The sequence below is a fragment of the Labeo rohita genome, unplaced genomic scaffold (genome assembly GCF_022985175.1).
Source record: "Labeo rohita strain BAU-BD-2019 unplaced genomic scaffold, IGBB_LRoh.1.0 scaffold_311, whole genome shotgun sequence".
Taxonomy (NCBI): domain Eukaryota; kingdom Metazoa; phylum Chordata; class Actinopteri; order Cypriniformes; family Cyprinidae; genus Labeo; species Labeo rohita.
In genome coordinates, this window is record NW_026129229.1 from 60060 (window position 1) to 84116 (window position 24057).

Genomic DNA, 24057 nt, shown 5'->3' on the forward strand with positions numbered 1-24057 from the left:
TGAATGCTCCAGAACTAATCTTTAATTTCCATTCGTTAGTGGACTTACATGAGTGAGTAAATGCCTAGAAAACAACCTCATTGTTACCACTCAACCTAATCAACAGTAAACTCATAATTTTGGTTCAACTGAGTTCTATGTTTTCTTAACAACACACCAGTGTGGATACAAATCCACCTGTTCCAGCACAAATACAGTCCTTAGCAAATTCTCCACAACAATTTGGTCCTTCGAGCCGGAAGATGTGTCTACACTGGACTAATGATGTCTGAGGACCAGAATGCAGAGTATCAAGTTCAAGGAGCATGCCCCAGACGTACAGTTCATCAACCAACCTACTTGCAAGATTACGAGGTGCAGTATGCTGGACTGCCTAGAGCTAACGTCCTCCTGCCACAGTCAACACCTCAACCACATGGGCCAGATGACGTTCAACAGTATGATGATTACAGAGACCCCCTTATGGCCCATCCACAAGCATCCAGTATTCATCATGATCAAAGAGAAGAGGCAGTTGGATCACCTGACTCTTTAGAATCATCACATTTGGCACTGGAGCCCTGGTACCTTACCACAGATCACTGGAGTGAGAGAGAGGAACCCAACCTTCGCAGGGCTGCACGCTCTTCACCTCCTGACATTCAAAGTGCAGTTCATGATCTGGAACAAGAGAATAGACGCCTCCGTGCTGCTCAGTTATCCATGAGGGAAGAGATCACCCAACTTATGGAGATCCAGAAAAGCATGCAGGAGATGTTGATTAATCAGTTGCAAAGTCAAAAGTCAGTTCCAATACCTGAGCCACAGCCACAAGTATTACCCCCTCCAATTCCGTTGCCCAGAGTCGCAAGTAGACAGTCAGGGTCTCCTGTGCCTACCCCAGCCCCTAGAGCCTTTCCAGTGCCAGCACCACGTCGCCTTTCTACACCTAGAGATCTCGATCCCTATGCAGCTACAGTGAGCTATGCACAACATGGGCCACCTTCAGTGCATCCTTATGCAAATGCCTTTGCTTCAGATAATGTGGCTGGTCAGATTTCCTCAAGTATTCTTGACACTCGTAGAGTTACTCAGGACACAAGGCAGCCAATGACAACAAGAAGAACTTCTGTTATCACCACACCACCTCCTCTTTGCTACAGTCAGCCGCATACTACACCAGCTAATTTTCCACGGACCCAGGCTAATACTGCAAGACAAGAGATACTTTACAGAGGTCCACATCCAACAATTCCAGATTTTAGCCGCCGAGACCCCAGTGAATTTGCCTGTCTCAAACTTGCCTTAACTAACCTACTACCAGATGAAGCTACCGAGCTATTTAAGTACCAAGTTTTGGTAGATCACCTGAAGTTAGCTGATGCTCGCCTCATTGCTGATTCCTTTCTAAATTCATCCACACCCTACTCAGATACCCTAGCAGCCCTTACTGAACGGTTTGGTCGACCTCATCAACTTGCCTTGCTTCCATTATGGATGCATCAGATGTTCAGTCAGGTGACACTGTAGGATTTGAACGTTTTGCTCTTCAGATACAAGCTCTAATAGGATTCCTTAAGACATTAGGAGACGAAGGAGATGTTGAACTGCACTGTGGATCTCATGTGGCTCGACTTTTGTCCAAGCTCCCTCCAGAACAAAGAGCATCTTTCCGCAGACACATGAGTTATGAACCAGGCTCAGTATACAATCCTCCATGGCTCAAATGAACCATCTTCCTCAACTCCACCAGCGTTAACTAAGAGTCCAGGCAAAAGCTTTGCCTTTTGTCCATATTGTGACAGTAAAGAACACTACCTGAGTCAATGCCACACATTCCAGTCCCTAAGCAAACCCCAAGTAATTGACTGGATTAAGACTAATAACAGATGCTGGAAATGTGGACGCACTCATAGAGCTGCACAATGCACTCTCAAGAAACTCTGCCACCTGTGTAATGGAAAGCATCTCCAGATTCTCCATGAGATCAACATTAAGCCAGTAAATGAAGGGACTTGTTTAGTTAGTTCAACTAGTAAAAGGCTATATCTAGACCGTCCTCAAGGATTCAGCAGCGTACTCCTGAAAGCGGCCAGAGTCACTCTGAAGCATAAAGAGCTGAGCCTTGATACTTACGCTGTACTTGACGATGGTTCTGGATGGACTATGCTGTTACCATTGGCAGCAAGGAAGCTGGGACTCACAGGCCAGACAGAGGACTTAACCTTGCGAACTATAAGGCAAGACATTACTAAGCTTCACGGTACCACAGTGTCCTTTCAGATTTCAACTCCATCACAGCCAGGCAGGAGCTACAACATAACTGGAGTCTTCACCGCAGAACAACTGAGCTTGACCGAGCATACATACCCTGTTGCAGAGCTTCAACAACGCTACCGACATCTGAGAGGCTTACCTCTACAGCCTGTTCACAAAGCCTGTCCCCTGTTATTGATCGGAGCTGATCATCATCACTTTATCACTCCGATTGAACCTGTTCGACTTGGTCCACCTGGGGGTCCAGCAGCAGTTAGGACAAGACTGGGTTGGTCTTTACAAGGCCCAGCAACAATCTTCGGAGATCATGTCAACTCCCACCAATACCTGCACATTGTAGTCAACCCCTCAATGACAGAGTTGTTCCGGAATGTTGAGAGAAATCAGAGAGAAATCTGTCACTCTGTCTAAGCAAGACCAAGAAGCCCTTGACCTACTCCAAGTAAAGACTGTCAGAGTAATGATCAATGGTGTAAACCGATATGCCACTCCTCTCTTGCATAAGAAAGATATGCCCATTCTTCAAGCTCCCATGGAGGCAGTGCTTTTGAACCTTAGGAACACAGAGAAACGCCTGGAGAAAGATTCCATAAAAGCAGCTGCCTACCAACAGGAAATGAAGAAACTAGAGACCTCAGGCTATGTCGTCAAACTCCTACCTGAAGCAGTTAATTCACAGAGTGAGTCGTGGTTCATCCCTCACCACATCGTGCAGCATAATGGCAAGAACCGAGTGGTTTTTAACTGTTCGTTTGAATTTGAAGGCCATAACCTGAACGACTGTTTGCTGCCAGGACCAGCTTTGGGACCATCCCTGCTAGGTGTACTCCTACGCTTTCGTCAACACCCAGTTGCAATAAGCGGGGACATTAAAGGGATGTTCCATCAGGTTCATCTCCTGCCAGATGATTGCCATCTCCTCCGCTTTATATGGCGAGACTTGGACAGATCTCGACAACCTGACATCTATGAATGGCAAGTGCTACCTTTTGGCACTACATGTAGTCCTTGTTGTGCCATTTATGCTGTCCAAAGACACGCTATGGACCACAGCACACCTGCTGACAACATCAGAACCACTGTAGAAAGGAATTTTTACGTGGACAACTGCTTGAAGAGCCTTGCATCTCCTGAAGAGGCAAGGCAGCTTGTAGACGAACTCTGCACACTCTTTGCCAGTGGTGGTTTTGAACTTCGCCAGTGGGCAAGTAACGACCCAAATGTGGTAGATCACCTACCGACAGAAGCGAGATCCACTAGTACGGAACTGTGGCTTTCTCAAGAGCGTACCGATTTGCCAGAATCTGCACTAGGTTTAAAGTGGCACTGCGAATCAGACCTCCTTGGGTATAGTACCCGTCCTATCAAGCCTGGAAAAAAGTACACTTCGACACATTTGCAGAGTACTTGCAACCCAGTACGACCCCCTGGGTTTCATACTCCCATTCACTACACGAAGCAAGATTTTAGTTCAAAGATTATGGGACAAACAACGAGACTGGGATGACCCAGATTTGCCTGCTGAGCTTTTAAGAATTTGGAGCGAATGGGAGGCGGAGTTGCCAATATTGGCAAGTATCTCACTACCTCGCTGTGTCACATCTTCAGGTGTTGATTGTTCTCACAACACCAAACAGATTCACATCTTTTGCGATGCATCTGAGCAAGCATATGGATCTGTTGTCTATTTGCGTACAGAGGATGACAACGGTCATATTCAGTTAGCCTTTCTGCTAGCAAGGTCCAAGGTTGCCCCCAAACGACGTCTGACTATTCCCCGATTAGAGCTGTGTGCTGCCCTGAATGGTGCCCAACTAGCCAAACTCTTGAATACTGAGCTCACTCTCCAGATCAATACAGTGACACTATGGACAGACTCCACCACTGTTCTAGCCTGGCTCAAATCTGAATCATGCCGCTTCAAGGTGTTTGTTGGCACCAGAATAGCCGAAATTCAAGAACTGACAGCTAAATGCACCTGGCGATATGTAGATTCAAATCGTGACCCAGCAGATGACCTCACCCGAGGTAAAACTCTTTCTGAACTATCAGTGCCTAACAGATGGAGCCAAGGTCCATCATTCCTACTTCAGTCTGAATCAGGATGGCCTGTCACCCCCATCATACAACCCCCAGAACTCAAGAATGCAAGGGAGTCTTCTGTGGCCTTACAGCAGAAATGGTTGTGCCTGATATTCCTGACTCCACCACACACAGCACTTGGAACAAGCTAGTAGAGGCCACAGTTCAGGGACTTAAAGATGCAGGACCATGATCCACAGAGGACTACCAAACTGCAGAATGGCATATTCTGCATAAATCTCAAATTGATAGTTTCCCTGACAGTACAAACTGCTAAGAGCTGGTAATCCTGTACCTTCCACTAGTCGACTCCTTCCTCTTGCCCCAGAATTTGATGACACATGCCAGCTCATCAGAGTAGGCCGTTTGCGTAGAGCTGAAGGACTAGAGTCGTCTGTTATACACCCTGTAGTCCTCGACCCACATCACTGGGTTACCAAGTTACTGATCCGAGACTATGACAATAAACTCAGCCATCCTGGACCTGAAAGAGTCTTCGGAGAGATTAGGAGGAACTTTTGGATACTGAGAGGATGGGAAGCTGTGCGCAATCTGTGCAAGGACTGTCAAAAATGGAAAAACCAACCAGTTATCCCAAAAATGGCAGACCTTCCACCAGCTCGACTCAGACTACTTAAACCTCCATTTTACAGCACAGGCATGGACTGTTTTGGACCATTCCAAATTAAGATAGGCAGACGATGTGAAAAGAGGTGGGGAATCATTTTTAAATGCCACACAACACAAAGTGTTCACCTAGACCTCCTTACATCAATTGATACAGACTCCTTTCTGATGGCCTTGAGGAGATTTGTAGCTCGTCGCGGCACACCTGCTGAGCTGTATTCAGACCATGGCACTAACTTCCATGGAGGTCAGAGAGAGTTGCAGGAAACCTTCTCGTCACTTATTCCCCAGATTCAGCTACATTTAGCTAAACAGAAAATTTCATTCCACTTCAACGCACCTGGAGCCCCACACTTTGGAGGTGCGTGGGAAAGAGAAATCAAGTCAGTCAAGACTGCCCTTCGCGTCGCAGTCAGCTCCCAAGTCGTAACGGAGGAAGTACTCCAAACAGTGCTCATCGAAGTGGAGGGAATGCTTAACAGCAAGCCCCTTGGTTACATTTCCAGTAACGTAGCTGACCTTGACCCTGTTACCCCAAATTATCTGCACATGGGGCGGCCAGATAGCTCACTACCCTTTGTAGTTTATCCTGCTACAGAACTTATGGGCAGACGGAGATGGAGGCAGAGTCAAGTTCTAGCCGATCAGTTCTGGCTAAGTTTCATCCGTCACTACCTGCCTACACTACAAACCCCGCAACGAGTGGCACAAAGATACCAGTGACCTTTCTACTGGAACCATTGTAATACTCATCGATCCACAACTACCACGAGCACTATGGTTAGTAGGCAAAGTTTCAAAGACGTTCCCAGGTTCTGATGGCCATATCAGAGCCGCAGAGATTCAGGTTAAGGACAAGACCTACATCCGACCTGTTACTCGCCTGATCCGGCTTCCTGCATTCACAGATCAAGATGTGAATTAGTCTCCTCAGACTGACTAGTTTATAGAGTGCGAATATGCAAAGCATATTGGGGGGCGGCAATGTCACAAAGGATCAACCCAATCAGAGCGCAGTTTATTGAATGACGTCAGTCAGAGCCTCAAAGTCGAACTGTGAAGAGACGAACTGTGAATGCTCCAGAACTAATCTTTAATTTCCATTCGTTAGTGGACTTACATGAGTGAGTAAATGCCTAGAAAACCACTCATTGTTACCACTCAACCTAATCAACAGTAAACTCCTAATTTTGGTTCAACTGAGTTCTGTGTGTTCTTACCAACACACCAGTGCGGATACAAATCCACCTGTTCCAGCACAAATACAGTCCTTAGCAAATTCTCCACAACACTAGTGTAAAAAAAGTTCCTTGACTACTGATGATGAGTTTAGAGATATCAGGTATGATTTACTTTTTTCACTTGTTGAACAGAATTCAGAAAACTGTTTTCAGAAACTACAGTCTGTGCACATTTCTGTGGTTAGATCAGGGTGTTCAATAGTGTGTATTTGTCCTTCATTATGTATATTTTGATTATACTGTGTTGTAAATATAATACAAATAATCTAAAACTCCATTCTTTGAATCTCTCATTGTTTCTTACCTGACAGTCAGGGTCTCATTGATGGGCCATTAGGGAGGGCTCTTTGTCTCTCAGGTGTGAATTGCTAAATATTCATGGGTCATTGCCACTCCTTCACATATTCCCTTTCGCTCACAAAACATGTCTTAGAAAATTTACATTAATATATTGTTTTCTCTGAACGAGTGAACGAGATGATTTTCACATCATTTTGTTGAAAAAACTCTAGCCTACCACATCCTGTTCTCAAAAGTCTTGTGAACTAATGTTCTGAATGTGTTTCATGGCCTTATTTCAGTGACTTAAAACATTTAGTTTTTCACTAACCACGCATAAACGTTGTTTTCTCAAAAACACAAACATGTACATTCATGTTGCTTACATATTAGCCTAGTTTGTGCTGATTACAGTGTAACCAGACTTTAGCCATTAATATGTTTTTAAGATACTAAAAAAAGCACAAATGTCAGGGCATGTCAAAACTTCTCCAGGGCCCCAAAACACCCTCAGACCCCAGAGGGTTAATAGAGAGGCGAAGGGAAGGAAAATATGTGGTAGAAAAAAAGTGTACAAGCAATAGGGATAACCGCAGCCTGGAGAGAATTGTGAAACAAAACCCATTCAAAAATGTGGGGGAGATTCACAAAGAGTGGACTGCAGCTGGAGTCAGTGCTTCAAGAACCACTACGCACAGACGTATGCAAGACATGGGTTTCAGCTGTCGCATTCCTTGTGTCAAACCACTCTTGAACAACAGACAGCGTCAAAAGCGTCTCGCCTGGGCTAAATACAAAAAGGACTGGACTGCTGCTGAGTGGTCCAAAGTTATGTTCTCTGATGAAAGTAAATTTTGCATTTCCTTTGGAAATCAGGGTCCCAGAGTCTGGAGGAAGAGAGGAGAGGCACAGAATCTACGTTGCTTGAGGTCCAGTGTAAAGTTTCCACAGTCAGTGATGGTTTGGGGTGCCATGTCATCTGGTGGTGTTGGTCCACTGTGTTTTCTGAGGTCCAAGGTCAACACAGCTGTATACCAGGACGTTTTAGAGCACTTCATGCTTCCTGCTGCTAACCAACTTTATGGAGATGCAATTTCATTTTCCAACAGGACTTGGCACCTGCACACAGTCCCAAAGCTACCATTACCTGGTTTAAGGACCATGGTATCCCTGTTCTTAATTGGCCAGCAAACTCGCCTCACCTTAACCCCATTGAAAATCTATGGGGTATTGTGAAGAGGAAGATGCGATATGCCAGACCCAACAATGCAGAAGAGCTGAAGGCCACTATCAGAGCAACCTGGGCTTTCATAACACCTGAGCAGTGCCACAGACTGATCGACTCCATGCCACGTCGCATTGCTGCAGTAATTCAGGCAAAAGGAGCCCCAACTAAGTATTGAGTGCTGTACATGCTGTACATGTTAGTGAAATCAACTTTTTGAAGATATTCTAATTATATGACCAGCACCTGTGTATATATATATGTGTATATATATATATATACATATATATATATATATATATATATATATATATATACAGTCATGTGAAAAAGTTAGGACTCCCTGTTGAATTCCATGGTTTTCCGTATCAGGACATCATTAAAAAAAAACTAGTCCTTGGCTGGTCTTAAAATTTCGAAAATAAAACCTCAGATGAACAACAACACATGACAAATTGCACCATGTCTGAATAAAAATAAAGCCAACATGGAAAAGCCGTGTGTGACAAAGTTAGGACACCCTTACTGTTAACATTGGAATTAAGAGGGTAAATACAGGGCTCTAGTGTGTGACCCAATTTCTCAATGGTGCGAGGAAAAATCTGAGGACGCACCGGTGCGACCAGCCGTTCAAGGGAAAAAAAAAAATTCTCCACGACTGTGGTCCAAAAGACACATATTAAGCCCATATCGTGGTCTAAACCAATCAGAGATAGTGAAGAGAGTGTGGGAAGACCATGGCCTGCAATTAGTGATGCGCGGATGGCGGTTATATCCGCGGGCGCTGCATCGGGTAATAAAAAAAATGCGTTCTGATTATTTGCGGGTGGGTCACGGGTGGATGAGATAAATCAATAATGATGCAAATATTAACTACATTTTCTAAAATGTGAACCCGTTTTAATTTTTTTTTTTTTTTTTTTATCAGGCAAACAATTTCATTTGTGTGTGTGTGTGTGTGTGTGTGTCTGTTCGCCTGTTAGAAAAGTTGTGACAGAAACATTCCAGATAAAGTTTGAAGGGAGTTAATGCTACTGAGTAGGGTAATATGCAGTGGTGTAGTGCAGAACCTGCGTATACCCATTTCTTTATCAGTCTGTTTTGCGTATACCCACTTCTAAATCCCCTTTGATGCACATCATTCAGTAGTGTCCTGCATTAGCCAAAATCATGACAGGCCACCATTTCTAAATAAATTGTATGTGAATAAATGCAAATATTCGCTCAAATCACCCAGTAAAGGTGGTAAGGACAGTTTGATGATTGCACCTGATGCGCCCGCTCCGTCCACGCCAGCACCAGATTTGCTGCCTGTTCATACACGAGAGCATGTCAGGGGAGGCACGCCGAGTATTAAAATAAGAATTATTATTGATTACCAATTTGAATCAGTACATTATAATGAAAAAAATACATTAAAAATGTAAATAATTAGATTTGTACAATCAGAAACTGGGTGAACCCCTGTAAACCGTTCAAATACCCAACCGATTTCATTAGAGACTGTGGAGAGTCACGTAAAGATGTTAGTTAACGTTATTCTTTTTAGCGTGGATTTGGCTTAAAAGCATGAGTGATTATAAGCTTATATAAGTGTCCAGGGATGTGCAGATCAGCTGAATCTGCTGTTAAAAATGAACCATCCATTCATCATATTATCATGCAAAAATAACAATTAGAATAATTGTAAATGGCGATTAAATGTGATGCGGTCGAAAATTTGGGTGCACCGAACTTTTGTGCTGGTGCACCTAAGAAAAAAAGTTAGGCGCACCAGTGCAACCAGTGCAAAAAGTTAGTCTAGAGTCCTGAAATAACAGTCAAGCACAGCTAATCAAATGCCTTTGATTAACTGATCATCAGCAAGTCTGAGCGCCTCTATAAAAGCATAAGCTTTGGCAGTTTGCTGGTCTGGAGCCCTCAGGTGTGTGTTAATACAAAGCCAAGGAGGTAAGACATCAGCAATCATCTTAGAGAAGCAGTTGTTGCTGCCATTTGAAGTTTATTCACAAGTGGAAGACAACTCTCCTTCCAGGAGTGGGCATGCCAGACACAACAGTGTTGCCAGTAAGTTACTGTAATTAGAATTTACAGTAGCAAACCGTATTTAATTTACAGTTGCAAACTGTAGCTGTTTTACAGCCAAATACTATTAAAAAGATCAAATTCAACAGTATACTACTGTAATTCATTCATTTTAATATAGATTTCAGTAGATTTGATACATTTATATATAATTCAATTAAATTTATTTTATTTTTACTCTACATAGGTTCTACTGACATTCAATTAAAACAGACACAATAATCACAATTAAATACTTTATTTAAAACAATGCATGTATAACACTTAAAAATACAGTCTTAAACTGCTCAATGAAGTTGAAAAAACTGCATCTTCACCATTTCCTGTCTTAGGATGTTTTGCAGTGCATTATGTTGTATCCTCACAAAGAATCTATAGGCAACAGAAACATAATGGAGAAAAAGACATGCAGCCAAATAATACACAGCCACCTGCAAAACCCAGGAGCTGCTCCAAAACGTGGCCGCCACCTTTGCTCACCATCCACTTTGTTGGTGACAGAAACGTCTTCTCTGAAAAACAAGTAGAAGAAATGGCACACTTTTAAAAGGAAAACCCCACAAAGAATACACAAACATCTCAAAACCATAGTTGTTTTCTTACCATGAACTATCAGTCTCAGTGTGGATGGCATGCTCGTCTTTCTTGATGCTTCATTGTAGTTGCCTTTAAAACACAAACACAACAAAATGCAGTAAATCTTAAATTCCATTAATAATTATAACAAACTAATTCTAAAACTAGAAAGGCAGCTAACAGTTAGCTATATAACTTGTCTAACCTAGCTAACATACGATTTTTTTTTTCTCACTAGGCTACTGGCCAACATTATACTAACACCTGAACAAAATTTCACATTAGTTAACCTAATGTTAATATAGGATAAGTGTTGCTTGTTGAAAATTATTTTAATTCAGTAACTTAATTTAATAAGCTGACAAAAAGCTGAAACGACAGCGCAGTTTACTATAGTAAAGTTTGTAACCGCCATGTTGACGGGTAAATATTACTAGGTTAAACTGGTGTGCAAAAATCTGACAAACACTCAGACAAACGTATATATATTTTTACCTTACTTGCAGGTCTTAATCTCTCGTAAATTGCATCAACACACAGCGCGGATGTTCTCCGGAACTCTTCCGCTCTCGCGGGTTCATCCCCCGGGCAAACGCCGCGACGCTGCCCGCTGCTTCAGCGTCTTCCTCGGACACGAGTGGCGCGGCGCAGCGCGACTCGACAAAAGAAGACAATATAGAACTCGTGAAATATAGACCATTTCGCTAGATGTAAACAACACTGGTCCAGAAGCACTTCCTGTTTTTTTGTTTTTTATTTATTTTTTTATTTCACATATACAAATACATCTTAAAGGTACTAATGTAACATTTTCATCCAGTCAAATGTTATGTTGGTTGTATTTTTTTGTGATGTTTGTGTAAAGTTAAAAAAAAAGAAACAGGAAGTGTATCGGGACCAGTATGTTTACATCTGACGAAATGGTCTATACAATCTACAGTGAATGCTTACAGTACAGTAATGCCCCGGTATATTTCTGACTTACAGATGTACTTCAGGCGCTCGCGCTGTGTCTGACATGAAGGACAAACGGATTTTCCAGTCATTACAAGCGATTCAACACATCCAGTGTAGTCTGTCCCAAGCTGTTGCGGCGTTAACGGTGTAGGGCAAATCGTGTCAATCCAAATATAATAAATGAGGAAAATAAAACGACCTCAATAGAACGCCGCTAATGAGAACGTTACAGCAAATACAGTAGTATACAGCAATTTTAAAAAAATACAGTAAGTCTCTGTATTTGGGGTCTGACGTCACAGAAAATTCCCATAATGCAATGGTTATTACAGTTATTTACTGCAAAGGGAATTGGCAGTATTATACTGGGTGAAATACAGTTAATAACTGTAGAAATTACAGAAATGTCTAACAGTGTAGTAGCTGTTAATTATTTGTTTCTCGTGTTGCGCTTTTATTGAGTAGCTCATGCAACAACAGAAACTAGAGATTTACACCAACGATGTGATGCAGCTGCTGGGTAATCAACCGTAGTTGTGGAGTAAATGAAAACACTATGGAGAATATATTGGCATAATATAAATTATCCTCTTAAAAACCAGTGAACCAGTCCTACTGCCAGTTAATGATACACATGTTTAGGCTTGAGGTTGATGGCTCAAAATTATACAAAATGTTTAGGGTTGGATTTGGTTTGCAATTTGGATTATTTTTATAATCCTGTGATAAATACAGACAGTGGCAAATACAAATATAGATCCTATGATAAATACAATTTAAACTGATTTGGAAGTGCTTCTTGTTGGAAATGTTTTTGTTGTTGTTGAACTTGTGTATATATGTTTTTCCCCCTTTGTTAAAAGCTCTTAAATTTTTAAGCATTTTCTCATATAGATTTGTTAGGGCCCGAGCCCTGAAAGGGGCGAGAGCCCTATTGTTTTTCTTAGGATTTTTTATTATTAGGGCCCGAGCCCTAAAGGGCGAAGGCCCTATTGTTTTTCTTAGGATTATTCTAATTATTTATTAGGGCCCGAGCCCTAAAAGGGCGAGAGCCCTATTGTTTTTCGAAGGATTCTTCTTCTTCTTATTTATTTATTAGGGCCCGAGCCCTAAAAGGGCGAAGGCCCTATTGTTTTCCTTAGGATTTTTTTATTATTATTCTTCTTATTATTTTTTGTCAAGGTTTTGGGGGGGTTTTGAGGCCCTTAACATGCTCAAAAACTCTTGAAAATTTGCACACACCTTGGAATCTGCGGCCATTAGGGCCGGGCAGAGACTGGTACATGGGCGTGGCAAGGGGACTCTACAGCGCCCCCTGGAATTTGAAGGGTCATATATCACACATACTTGCACTTACACAAATGAAACTCAGTACACATATAGAACTCATCAATCTGAACAACTTTCGCTCTCTATGGCATTAGCTAATCCCAACAGGAAGTTGGTTATTCTGGGTTTTGTCAAAAACCCATGCTCTGGAATTTGATATACTAGTCCTAGGTTTTTTACCCAATTGCCACCAAACCTGGTCAATCTGATCTGAAGACATTGGGGATGAAAAATTGTGAGGGGATTTTTGATATCTCGAACGGTTTGGCCGTGGCGAGGCGTTGAAATTATGGCGAGAAATGAGAAACAGGAAATGGCTAATAACTGTTGCACACATTGTCTGATTCTGCTGAAACTTCAGCAGTTTGTTTGTTGTATGATGCCGATCAGATAGATGTGACTATTAGGAGTCAAAGTTATAGCACCACCAACTGGCAACAGGAAGTGTGTCTCTTTTAAAAATGCTTTGATATCACATGGTTATTTTTACCCGATTTGCTTCAAACTTCATCAGAATAATGTCAAAACACGGCCGATGACAATCTGTAAAGGGGTCGTTGATACATTAAATGCTGTTGTCATGGCAACGTGTCAAACTTTAACATTTGTTTCCTGTGTTTTTGGGGCACTTAATAAGCTTAGATTTTCATGAAACTCAACACACACATCAGTATTAATGGTAGTTAGACACTGGCAAAAGCTCATAAATGGGTGTGGAGGAGGCGCTCTATAGCGCCACCTTTTGTCAAAAGTGGGGGGGGGTTACTTTGAGCTACACACACCAAACTCGGTATGTATATTTATCTCATCAAGCCGGACAACTTTCTAATTTACATCCATTAGCTGCGACCAACAGGAAGTCTGCTATTTTGATTTGAATGTGGATTTTTGGAAAAATATAGCTGTGAACAAATGAATACTACTCCTACAAAAAACAATGAATTTACACCAGACTTAGTCAACATGATGCCAACATACTCAAGATGTTAAATTGTGAGTGGATTTGGGATATCTTCAACGGTTGATTTATGGTGAATTATTAAAGTAGCAGTAAAAAAACATGACCGTAATTTTAAAATGCAGCATCCAAACACTTCAAAATTTTTTACATACATAGAACTAGTCATTCTGAGAAATAAATGCTTACTTCCATCGATATAAAATAGTCTACAAAAAATAGAAAATTAATAAACTATTCAACATCTTCTCTCACTCTAACTCTCTCACTCTAACTCTGTGTGGGGGAGGGGTGGACTGTGCCTGAGTGCTTCTGTGTATGTGTGTGCGTGACAGAGAGAGAGAGAGAGAGAGAGAGACAGAGTGCATTTACAGTGCATTATGCTAAATCTTCACAACTTTTTACATATGGAAAAACAAGTCATTGTTAGGAAATATGTTTATCATGTTTTCAGAGACTGCAAAAAGATTTAAAATATCACAGAAGTAAACTGGCAGATGAAGACTGTAATACCAAGTATGAGCACAAGATGACCTCATAGCATAAAGAATCTTTTTTTAGCTCATTTTCAGTCTATCAGAATGATTTAAAAGCATTTTGCTTTTAACCCTTTCATTGCTGTAACCCTTCAATCCAAACTGCCACAAGGTTATTGTCAATGCATGTGCCCGTCGGGCACCGTTTTTCTGATGGCACCAGGGTTGCGGATGCGCTGGCGGCGAGGGCCCGACATCGCTGCTTGCAGCTATATTTTCCACTTGAATTTTATGTCGGAACCGCTGGGAGGTTCTCGGGGCATATATTTTTCTTACTTAGGGTGTTTTCACACCTGCCTCATTTAGTTCAGTTGAATCGCACTAGAGTTCTTTTTCCCTCTTGGTGCGGTTCGTTTGGGCAGGTGTGAATGTAGCAATCGCACTGGAGTGCGCACCAAAAGCGGACCAAAGAACACGAATGTTCAAACGAACACTGGGGCGGTTCGGTTGTAGTGAGAAAGCAATCCGATCCAATGGACCAACGAAACAGGCTTTATCACACTGTGTAAAGGGTAAGTACAGTTCCATGAACAGCAGTAGCTTTGTTGTTTTGCTAAGGGGCCGTTCACATATCGCGTCTTTTGCGCGCTCAAGTTCGTTATTTCAAATGTAGACGCACGGTAGCCGCGCTCATAACGGAAGTGGCGCGGTCACGACACGCAGACGGTGCGACATGCTCGTTTTTTTCAGGCGCGTCCGCACCGCATCGAGATGAAAACATTTCAGAATGCCGCAAGGTCACCACGGGTCATGTGACAAGATTCAACCAATTAGCTCCATCCTTTCCAGTAACAACATTGAAAGCTCAGCCAAGATGGAAACAGCTGATCATAGCTGTACATTTTTAAATAAATTTAGTAACAGAGCTACAGCAAGTGATTTTTAGTGCTGGAAATCCGTTTGTCCTTTGATGAAACTTCCGCGTCTTCATTGAGAGTGCGGGTCATGGTTGCTTAGACGCCACAGGAGCGCAAGCTACAGAGCGCTTTGTAGGAGGAAAAATCGGCGCGCTTAGCGTTTTCCACGTGCAAAATTATATATTAATATAACGATACCTAAAAAACAAACAAACAAAAAAATGCAACAATAAGCCCGCAAAGTTGTTGTTGTTCCATTTTTACAGATGACAGCTGAGCGAAATCCCGGAAAAAACGTGGAACTTTGACCAATGAGAGGACCGTTTACTCGATCGTGACTGATTGTAGTAACACATTTGGTCCGTTTAGAAAAATTTGCTGTGTGAAAGCGAACTGCACCACGAATAAAAAGCAACAAACCCGTTTCGGAACAAAGCAATCGACAGGTGTGAAAGCACCCTTAGTTTCTTCCCTGACATGATGATATGTTGCAAGTTCCCTGCATTCTGCCACAGGACAGAGTGCCATGTATTAAAATCAGAGCCTAGACAGGGCGTATTTCTGTGTAGGTATACATTCGGCAACCTGCACGATAAATACAAGTTATTATTTTCTCATAGCCTAAATATTACTTTATTCACATCTGCACCCACAGCTACCCCTAGCCTACATCTACATCTTGGCACATTGCCTGTTTTATTGTTACTGTTTAATGTTTACCTTTTATGAAACTTCAAAGCTTTATTTGATCATTAACATTAGATATTTGAACATGCTCTTAGTTAAACGGTTGTCAGTCATGTTGTCATTTAAAAGCCGGACATAATTGGTACTGTTATTGTTTTAACATGGCCTATATATATACCCTTTCATCAGAACGTACTAAGTCCCCTGAATATTATTTTGAAAGTTTTTTTTTTCTCCTGCACGAATCAGTGGATGCGCGATCTATTGCGATTCACACAAACTGTGTGAACCGGTGCGCTTTCGTTTCAACGCCTAAATATTACTCAACCAGATTTTAGGAGCATGATGTGCGGTGCATCGCGCAACTCCAGTCTCTTCAGCTGAAATTAAAATGCCTCACTCAGATATATGTGAATTTGGTACAGAGCGTCAGCCTTGCGCTTTCACGTTGCACTTTGCAGCCATTGGCAATCAAGAAAGGGGCAGAGTGTAAAAAAGTGAGTTTGTAAGTTTTATTTTCAGTTCAAATCCTCATAAAACTATGTAGCTATATACAGTGCTTAAACTTATTAGACCACCCTTTAAAAAAATTGTTTAAAACTAAAAATTGTATTGTCATTTATTAGGCAAATAACAAACAACTAAATTGTCTTTATTCACACATAATAACCAAAAAACTAATAAACCAAATAAAAAAAAATATTTTATTTTTATTTTGTATGCCTCCTTTTGCCTTGATAAAAGCTTGCATTCTTGCTGACATTATTTTGATGCACTTTTCCACAGTCTCTGTTGTTACTGACATCCAAATAGTTTCTAGTTGCTCCCAAATACTTTCTTTTGATTAATCTTTTGTGCAATCCATCTTTGAATCTATCTTAGATTTTACACATCAGAGACTGGTGGATTAACCATTACAGAAACATTAAAAATGATTTTGGTAATCACCAGTACTTCATCTGGGGCAGATGTGACACAAACCTTACATTGGGTGGTGGTCTACCCATTTGTCATATAAAAACCAAAGCATACACAGCCACCCCTGCTGAAAAAAACAGCTAAAACCAGCCTTAGCTGGTTGGCTGGTTTTAGCTGGTCATCCAGGCTGGTCTTAGGTGGTCATATTTGGTCAGCAGGCTGGTTTTAGAGGGGTTTTGGGGTCTTAAACCTTGGAATTTAATAGGGTGTCATAACTTTTTCATATGACTGTGTATCATACATCATTTATACCAGTGCTTCCAGAACTGAAGAGTGCCATTGTTCTCTACAGGTTGATGAATTGTGGTGTCACAGATGAAGGTTGTGCTGCTCTGAGATCAAACCCCTCACACCTGAGAGAACTGGATCTGACTGGAAATAAACTAGGAGACTCAGGACTGAATCTGCTTTCTGATGGACTGAAGGATCCTCACTGTAAACTGGAGACACTAAAGTAAGAGTGAGAGTCAACATCCTCCATTATTCTCATCCCACTGTGAGTATGATAAGTTCAACAAAAGTGAGGGAAAAACAAGCACTGTCAGGCAACTGAAGAGAATGTTTCCTTTAATTTAACTAGAATATTTTTAGTATCTAAGGTCTTTTAGTTACAGTACATTTGCATTAATGCATTTACATTAGCAGATGCTTTAATCCTAGTGTATGTGTGTACTAAAACTTTAGTCTCTTGGCTTCCATGTTAGAAGCTACAATTCTACAATAAATAAATAAATAAATAGCAGCATATTCAGCATGCTTTTAGATCTTGTTGGACCAGTTTTATTGCGACAAACTTGACAGAGCTACTGTACCCCCTCAGTCCCAAAATTTAGCTGTTGTTTTCTCTTCTCTCTTTCTTTTTTTTTTCATAGTAGCTGTGGATTATTTGTTTCACATGTTGCTTGGAAATGTTTTTTTTTTTCTGTTTGACGTGTGTATGTTTTTTTTTTCTCTCTTTGTTAAATTTTTAAGCATTGTCTTATATAGGTTTGTTTCCTTTTGTATTTTATGTGGTAACCACTGGGGGGCTGCTCAGGGCATATATTTTTCTTTCTTAGTTTTTTCCCAGACATGATGTTATGTTGCAAAGCGAAAGTCAAAGCAAGTTCCCTGCATTCTAACAGGACAGAGTGCCATGTATTTATTTAAAATCAAAATTTATTTGATAAAGAACACTGCTTTCTTACATAACGCACTGAAGCAGACCCTGCATAGAGTAAATAATTCAATTTTGAGCCACCATTATCAACCAGTTCTGCGCCATGGACAGCACCCCGTAACGTTGCACGTAAGAAGGTATATCTTAAGCAACCTCCTAAGGTATATATTTGGTCAGCAGGCTGGTTTTAGAGGGGTTTTGGGGTCTTAAACCTTGGAATTTAATAGGGTGTCATAACTTTTTCATATGACTGTGTATCATACATCATTTATACCAGTGTTTCCAGAACTGATAGAGTGAAGAGTGCCATTGTTCTCTACAGGTTGATGAATTGTGGTGTCACAGATGAAGGTTGTGCTGCTCTGGCTTCAGCTCTGAGATCAAACCCCTCACACCTGAGAGAACTGGATCTGACTGGAAATAAACTAGGAGACTCAGGACTGAATCTGCTTTCTGATGGACTGAAGGATCCTCACTGTAAACTAGAGACACTAAAGTAAGAGTGTATAAAATTCAACATCCTCCATTATTCTCATCCCACTGTGAATATGATAAGTTCAACAAAAGTGAGGGAAAAACAAGCACTGTCAGGCAACTGAAGAGAATGTTTCCTTTAATTTAACTAGAATATTTTCAGTATCTAAGGTCTTTTAGTTACAGTACATTTGCATTAATGCATTTACATTAGCAGATGCTTTAATCCTAGTGTATGTGTGTACTAAAACTTTAGTCTCTTGGCTTCCATGTTAGAAGCTACAATTCTACAATAAATAAATAAATAAATAGCAGCATATTCAGCATGCTTTTAGATCTTGTTGGACCAGTTTTATTGTGACAAACTTGACAGAGCTACTGTACCCCCTCAGTCCCTGTAACGCCAAGCCAGCAGAGGGAGCCCTCACCCCAGTACTGCCTGCATGCTCCCTCTGCTGCTTCTACTGTCACTTCCTGTTTGACACTATTTAAAGACTGACCATGTGCTCTATACTTTGCGAAGTATTGCCAGTTTTTCTGCCTTACCGAGCGTTGTGTTTACTCTGTTGGATGACCTGTTGCTGTTTTGCCTGTCTCTGGATTTACGAGTTTTCGGATTACCCTTGTTTGGATTTGGTTGCTTGTTTGGACTGTTATCACGTTTGGACCTCACGCCTGCCTCTCGACCACGATCACCGGTTAGCCCTCTCTGTTTGTTTGTCTCTCTGGACTATTATCACGGCTCTGAACCCAAGCCTGTGTCACGTTGTCGATTACTGGATTACCCCTTTACTCAGTTTGCCTTTCTGGACTGATTACCTGGCTATCGACCCGTTGCTTGCTGTATGTTACTGTGTTTGTCTTTAATAAACAACTGCATTTGGATTCAAACCCTGCTTCAGTGTCCTACGTTACAGAATACTTCGCCTCCCCTGAATCCAGCGGAAGCTTATATTCACAACACACCATGGACCCAACTTCTCGTCTCCTCTGCCTTCGCCAAGGTAACCGGTCTGTTGAGAACTATGTAATGGAGTTTTGTGAGCTGTGCTATCTGGTGGCTTTTAATGATGTGGCTCTTAAGGACATTTTCCGCCACGGATTAAACGACCCGGTTCGTTCCCGCCTACCTGGAGGGAAAATTCATTGGTCACTGGAAAAATATATGGATTATGCTCTGCTATTAGGTGGATCACCTTTTACTGTTGGGATTGCGGATGAGGGACCCTGCAATCCCACAGTAACCCCCATATCACAGCCAGTTCAAGCCACATCCACCAAGCCAAAGCCTGTTCACGCCATGCCTGTCAAGCCAAAGCCGGTTCAAGCCACATCCACCAAGCCAAAGCCTGCTCACGCCACGCCTGCCGCTCCAGGGCCTGCTCACGCCACGCCTGCCGCTCCAGGGCCTGCTCACGCCATGCCTGCCGCTCCAGGGCCTGCTCACGCCACGCCTGCCGCTCCAGGGCCTGCGCACGCCACGCCTGCCGCTCCAGGGCCTGCTCACGCCACGCCTGCCGCCACGCCAGAGTCTGCACGCAAGATGGCTGCCGCCACGCCAGAGTCTGCACGCAAGATGGCTGCCGCCACGCCAGAGTCTGCACGCAAGATGGCTGCCGCCACGCCAGAGTCTGCACGCAAGATGGCTGCCGCCACGCCAGAGTCTGCTCACAAAATGGCCGCCATCCCAGAGCCTGTCCACAAGATGGCCGCCATCCCAGAGCCAGTCCACAAGATGGCCGCCATCCCCAAACCTGTTCACAAGATGGCCGCCATCCCAGAGCCACTCGACAAGATGGTCGCTGTCTCCAAGCCACGCCACCTGGTGGCTCACGTACTGGACTCACCCCTCATGGCTGTATGGGCAGCTAAAATGGTAGCTACCCCTGGTTCCAGTCAAGTCGCAGCTGCGTTTCCTGAGTCAAGTAAAGTCACAGCTGCCACCCCCGAGCCAAGCAAGATTACAGCTGCTGTTCCTGTGTCAAGTCAAGCAACAGAAACGGAGTCAAGTCAAGCAACAGAAACGGAGTCAAGTCAAGCAACAGAAACAGAGTCAAGTCAAGCAACAGAAACAGAGTCAAGTCAAGCAACAGAAACAGAGTCAAGTCAAGCAACAGAAACAGAGTCAAGTCAAGCCAAAGCTACTGTTCTCCATGAATCAAGCCAAGTTACAGCTGTTCTCCATGAGTCAAGCAAGGACACAGCTGTTCCCCATGAATCAAGCCAATATACAGCTGTTATTCTCCACGAGTCAAGCCAAGATGCAGCTGTTGTTCTCCACGAGTCAAGTCAAGATACAGCTGTTGTTCTCCACGAACCAAGCCAGGTTACAGCTGTTCTCCACGAGTCAAGCCAAGACACAGCTGTGGTTCTCCGTGAGTCAAGCCAAGTCACAGCTGTGCCCCACGAGTCAAGCCAAGTCACAGCTGTGCCCCACGAGTCAAGCCAAGTCACAGCTGTTCCCCACGAGTCAAGCCAAGTCACAGCTGTTTCCCACGAGTCAAGCCAAGTCACAGCTGTGCCCCACGAGTCAAGCCAAGTCACAGCTGTTCCCCACGAGTCAAGCCATGTTGCTCCTGAGTCTAGCCATGTCGTTCCTGAGTCAAGCCAAGTTGCAGCAGATCTTCACGAGTCAAGTCAAATTGCTGCTGTCTTCCCTGAGCCAAGTCAAGTTGCGGCTGTCGTCCATGAGCCAAGCCAAGCCGCGGTTGTTCTTCATGAACCAAGTCAAATTGCAGCTGTTGTCCAGGAGCCAAGCCAAGCCACAGTTGATCTTCATGAGTCAAGTGCGGCCACGGCAGGCCTCCCTGAGTCAAGTGCGGCCACGGCAGGCCTCCCTGAGTCAAGTGCGGCCGCGGCAGGCCTCCCTGAGTCAAGTGCGGCCACAGCAGGCCTCCCTAAAGTGCGGCCACGGCAGGCCTCCCTGAGTCAAGTCAAAAAACTGTTGTTCTACCAGAATCTCACCAGGTCCCCTCTGACCTTCTCAAACCACCTCCCATATCAGCTGACCACGCAGAGCCCACGCTCCCAAGCCACGCAGAGCCCACGCTCCCAAGCCACGCAGAGCCCACGCTCCCAAGCCACGCAGAGCCCACGCTCCCAAGCCACGCAGAGCCCACGCTCCCAAGCCACGCAGAGCCCACACTCCCAAGCCACACAGAGCCCACATTCACAAGCCATAAGTCCATAGCATCAGCACCCTCAAGGTCAACAGACACCCCACTATCTACTGTGCTGCCTGTAATGGCCATCGCCATTTTCAGTGTGTGGGCAGCACGCTGTGCTCTAGAGGCCTCATCTGTCCACAAGTCTGCTCCAGAGACCTCGTCTATCAACGAATCTGGTTCAGAGGCCTCGTCTGTCCATGAGTCTACTCCAGAGGCCTTATCGGTCCACAAGTCTGCTCCAGAGGCCTTGTGTGTCCACGAATCTGCTCCAGAGGCCTCGCCTGTCCACGAGTCTGCTCCCGAGGCCTCACCTGTCCACGAGTCTGCTCCCGAGGCCTCGCCTGTCCACGAGTCTGCTCCCGAGGCCTCGCCTGTCCACGAGTCCACGCCAGAGGCCTCTTCTGTCAAAGAGTCTGCGCCAATGCCCCCAGAAGCAGCAGCTCCGGCTGCAGAACCTCCTAAAGGGGCGGCGTTTCCCCAAGGACTCTCTGCCCGTCCTGTCACGGCCATGAAGGCCATTCATGACTTCCCTGCCTCACCTGCCCAAGCATCTGCGCCCATGCCCCCAGAGGTGTCAGCGCATGCTGTAGATCCTCCCATGGGGGCGGCGTCCCAGGATGAACTCTCTGCCCGCCAGGTCGCAATCAAGAAGACCCATATGAAACTCTCTGCCTGTCATGCCACGGCCAAGAAAATCATGCAGGAACACACCGCTCTGCTATGCATGTCATTAGTCCCACTGTGGATATCTCTGCTCCTGTTTGCTCTGCCTGTTCTGCCTGCCCTGCAATGGCTCCCTGTTATGCCTGCTCTGCCTGCCTCGCCATGGCTCCCTGTTATGCCTGCTCTGCCTGCCTCGCCATGGCTTCCTGTTCTGCCTGCTCTGCCTGCCCCACCATGGTCCCCTACTCTGCCATTGCTCCACGGCCCAGGCCCTCCAGTACTTCATGGCCTGCTACTGCTCCACGGCCCAGGTCCTCCAAGGTTCCACTGTCTGTCACAGCTCCATGGCCCTGGTCCTCCAAGGTTCCACTGTCTGCCACTACTCCATGGTCCAGGTCCTCCAGTGCTTCACTGTCTGTCCCTGCCCAACGATCCAGGTCCTCCAGTGCTTCACTGTCTGTCCCTGCTCCACGATCCAGGCCCACCTGCTCTACATGGACCTGGCCCTCCGTCCCACCCCCTGTTTTGCCTCTGTTCCCCCACCCACCTGGACTGTTGTTGTTTTGAGCGCCAGGAGTCGCTCCTAGGGGGGGGGATTCTGTAACGCCAAGCCAGCAGAGGGAGCCCTCACCCCAGTACTGCCTGCATGCTCCCTCTGCTGCTTCTACTGTCACTTCCTGTTTGACACTATTTAAAGACTGACCATGTGCTCTATACTTTGCGAAGTATTGCCAGTTTTTCTGCCTTACCGAGCGTTGTGTTTACTCTGTTGGATGACCTGTTGCTGTTTTGCCTGTCTCTGGATTTACGAGTTTTCGGATTACCCTTGTTTGGATTTGGTTGCTTGTTTGGACTGTTATCACGTTTGGACCTCACGCCTGCCTCTCGACCACGATCACCGGTTAGCCCTCTCTGTTTGTTTGTCTCTCTGGACTATTATCACGGCTCTGAACCCAAGCCTGTGTCACGTTGTCGATTACTGGATTACCCCTTTACTCAGTTTGCCTTTCTGGACTGATTACCTGGCTATCGACCCGTTGCTTGCTGTATGTTACTGTGTTTGTCTTTAATAAACAACTGCATTTGGATTCAAACCCTGCTTCAGCGTCCTACGTTACAGTCCCAAAATTTAGCTGTTGTTTTCTCTTCTCTCTTTCTTTTTTTTTTTCATAGTAGCTGTGGATTATTTGTTTCACATGTTGCTTGGAAATGTTTTTTTTTTTCTGTTTGACGTGTGTATGTTTTTTTTCTCTCTTTGTTAAATTTTTAAGCATTGTCTTATATAGGTTTGTTTCCTTTTGTATTTTATGTGGTAACCACTGGGGGGCTGCTCAGGGCATATATTTTTCTTTCTTAGTTTTTTCCCAGACATGATGTTATGTTGCAAAGCGAAAGTCAAAGCAAGTTCCCTGCATTCTAACAGGACAGAGTGCCATGTATTTATTTAAAATCAAAATTTATTTGATAAAGAACACTACTTTCTTACATAACGCACTGAAGCAGACCCTGCATAGAGTAAATAATTCAATTTTGAGCCACCATTATCAACCAGTTCAGCGCCATGGACAGCACCCTGTAACGTTGCACGTAAGAAGGTATATCTTAAGCAACCTCCTAAGGTATATATTTGGTCAGCAGGCTGGTTTTAGAGTGGTTTTGGGGTCCTAAACCTTGGAATTTAATAGGGTGTCATAACTTTTTCACATGACTGTGTATCATACATCATTTATACCAGTGTTTCCAGAACTGATAGAGTGAAGAGTGCCATTGTTCTCTACAGGTTGATGAATTGTGGTGTCACAGATGAAAGTTGTGCTGCTCTGGCTTCAGCTCTGAGATCAAACCCCTCACACCTGAGAGAACTGGATCTGACTGGAAATAAACTAGGAGACTCAGGACTGAATCTGCTTTCTGATGGACT

At 43.8% G+C, this 24057-nt stretch overlaps 1 protein-coding gene across 1 annotated transcript in view; it reads left to right on the forward strand.

Annotated features, from left to right (window-relative positions):
• The window catches only part of LOC127160273 (uncharacterized), a gene marked incomplete at its 3' end in the record, with an annotated part of 72966 nt that extends 48920 nt beyond the window's left edge, over positions 1 to 24046 (forward strand). Inside the window, exons 28-30 of the mRNA XM_051102935.1 lie at positions 16966 to 17127; positions 18155 to 18328; positions 23917 to 24046. Of these exons, the coding sequence (XP_050958892.1) occupies positions 16966 to 17127; positions 18155 to 18328; positions 23917 to 24046 (466 nt within the window). The remainder of the gene's footprint in view (positions 1 to 16965; positions 17128 to 18154; positions 18329 to 23916) is intronic.
• Positions 24047 to 24057: the final 11 nt, after the last annotated feature.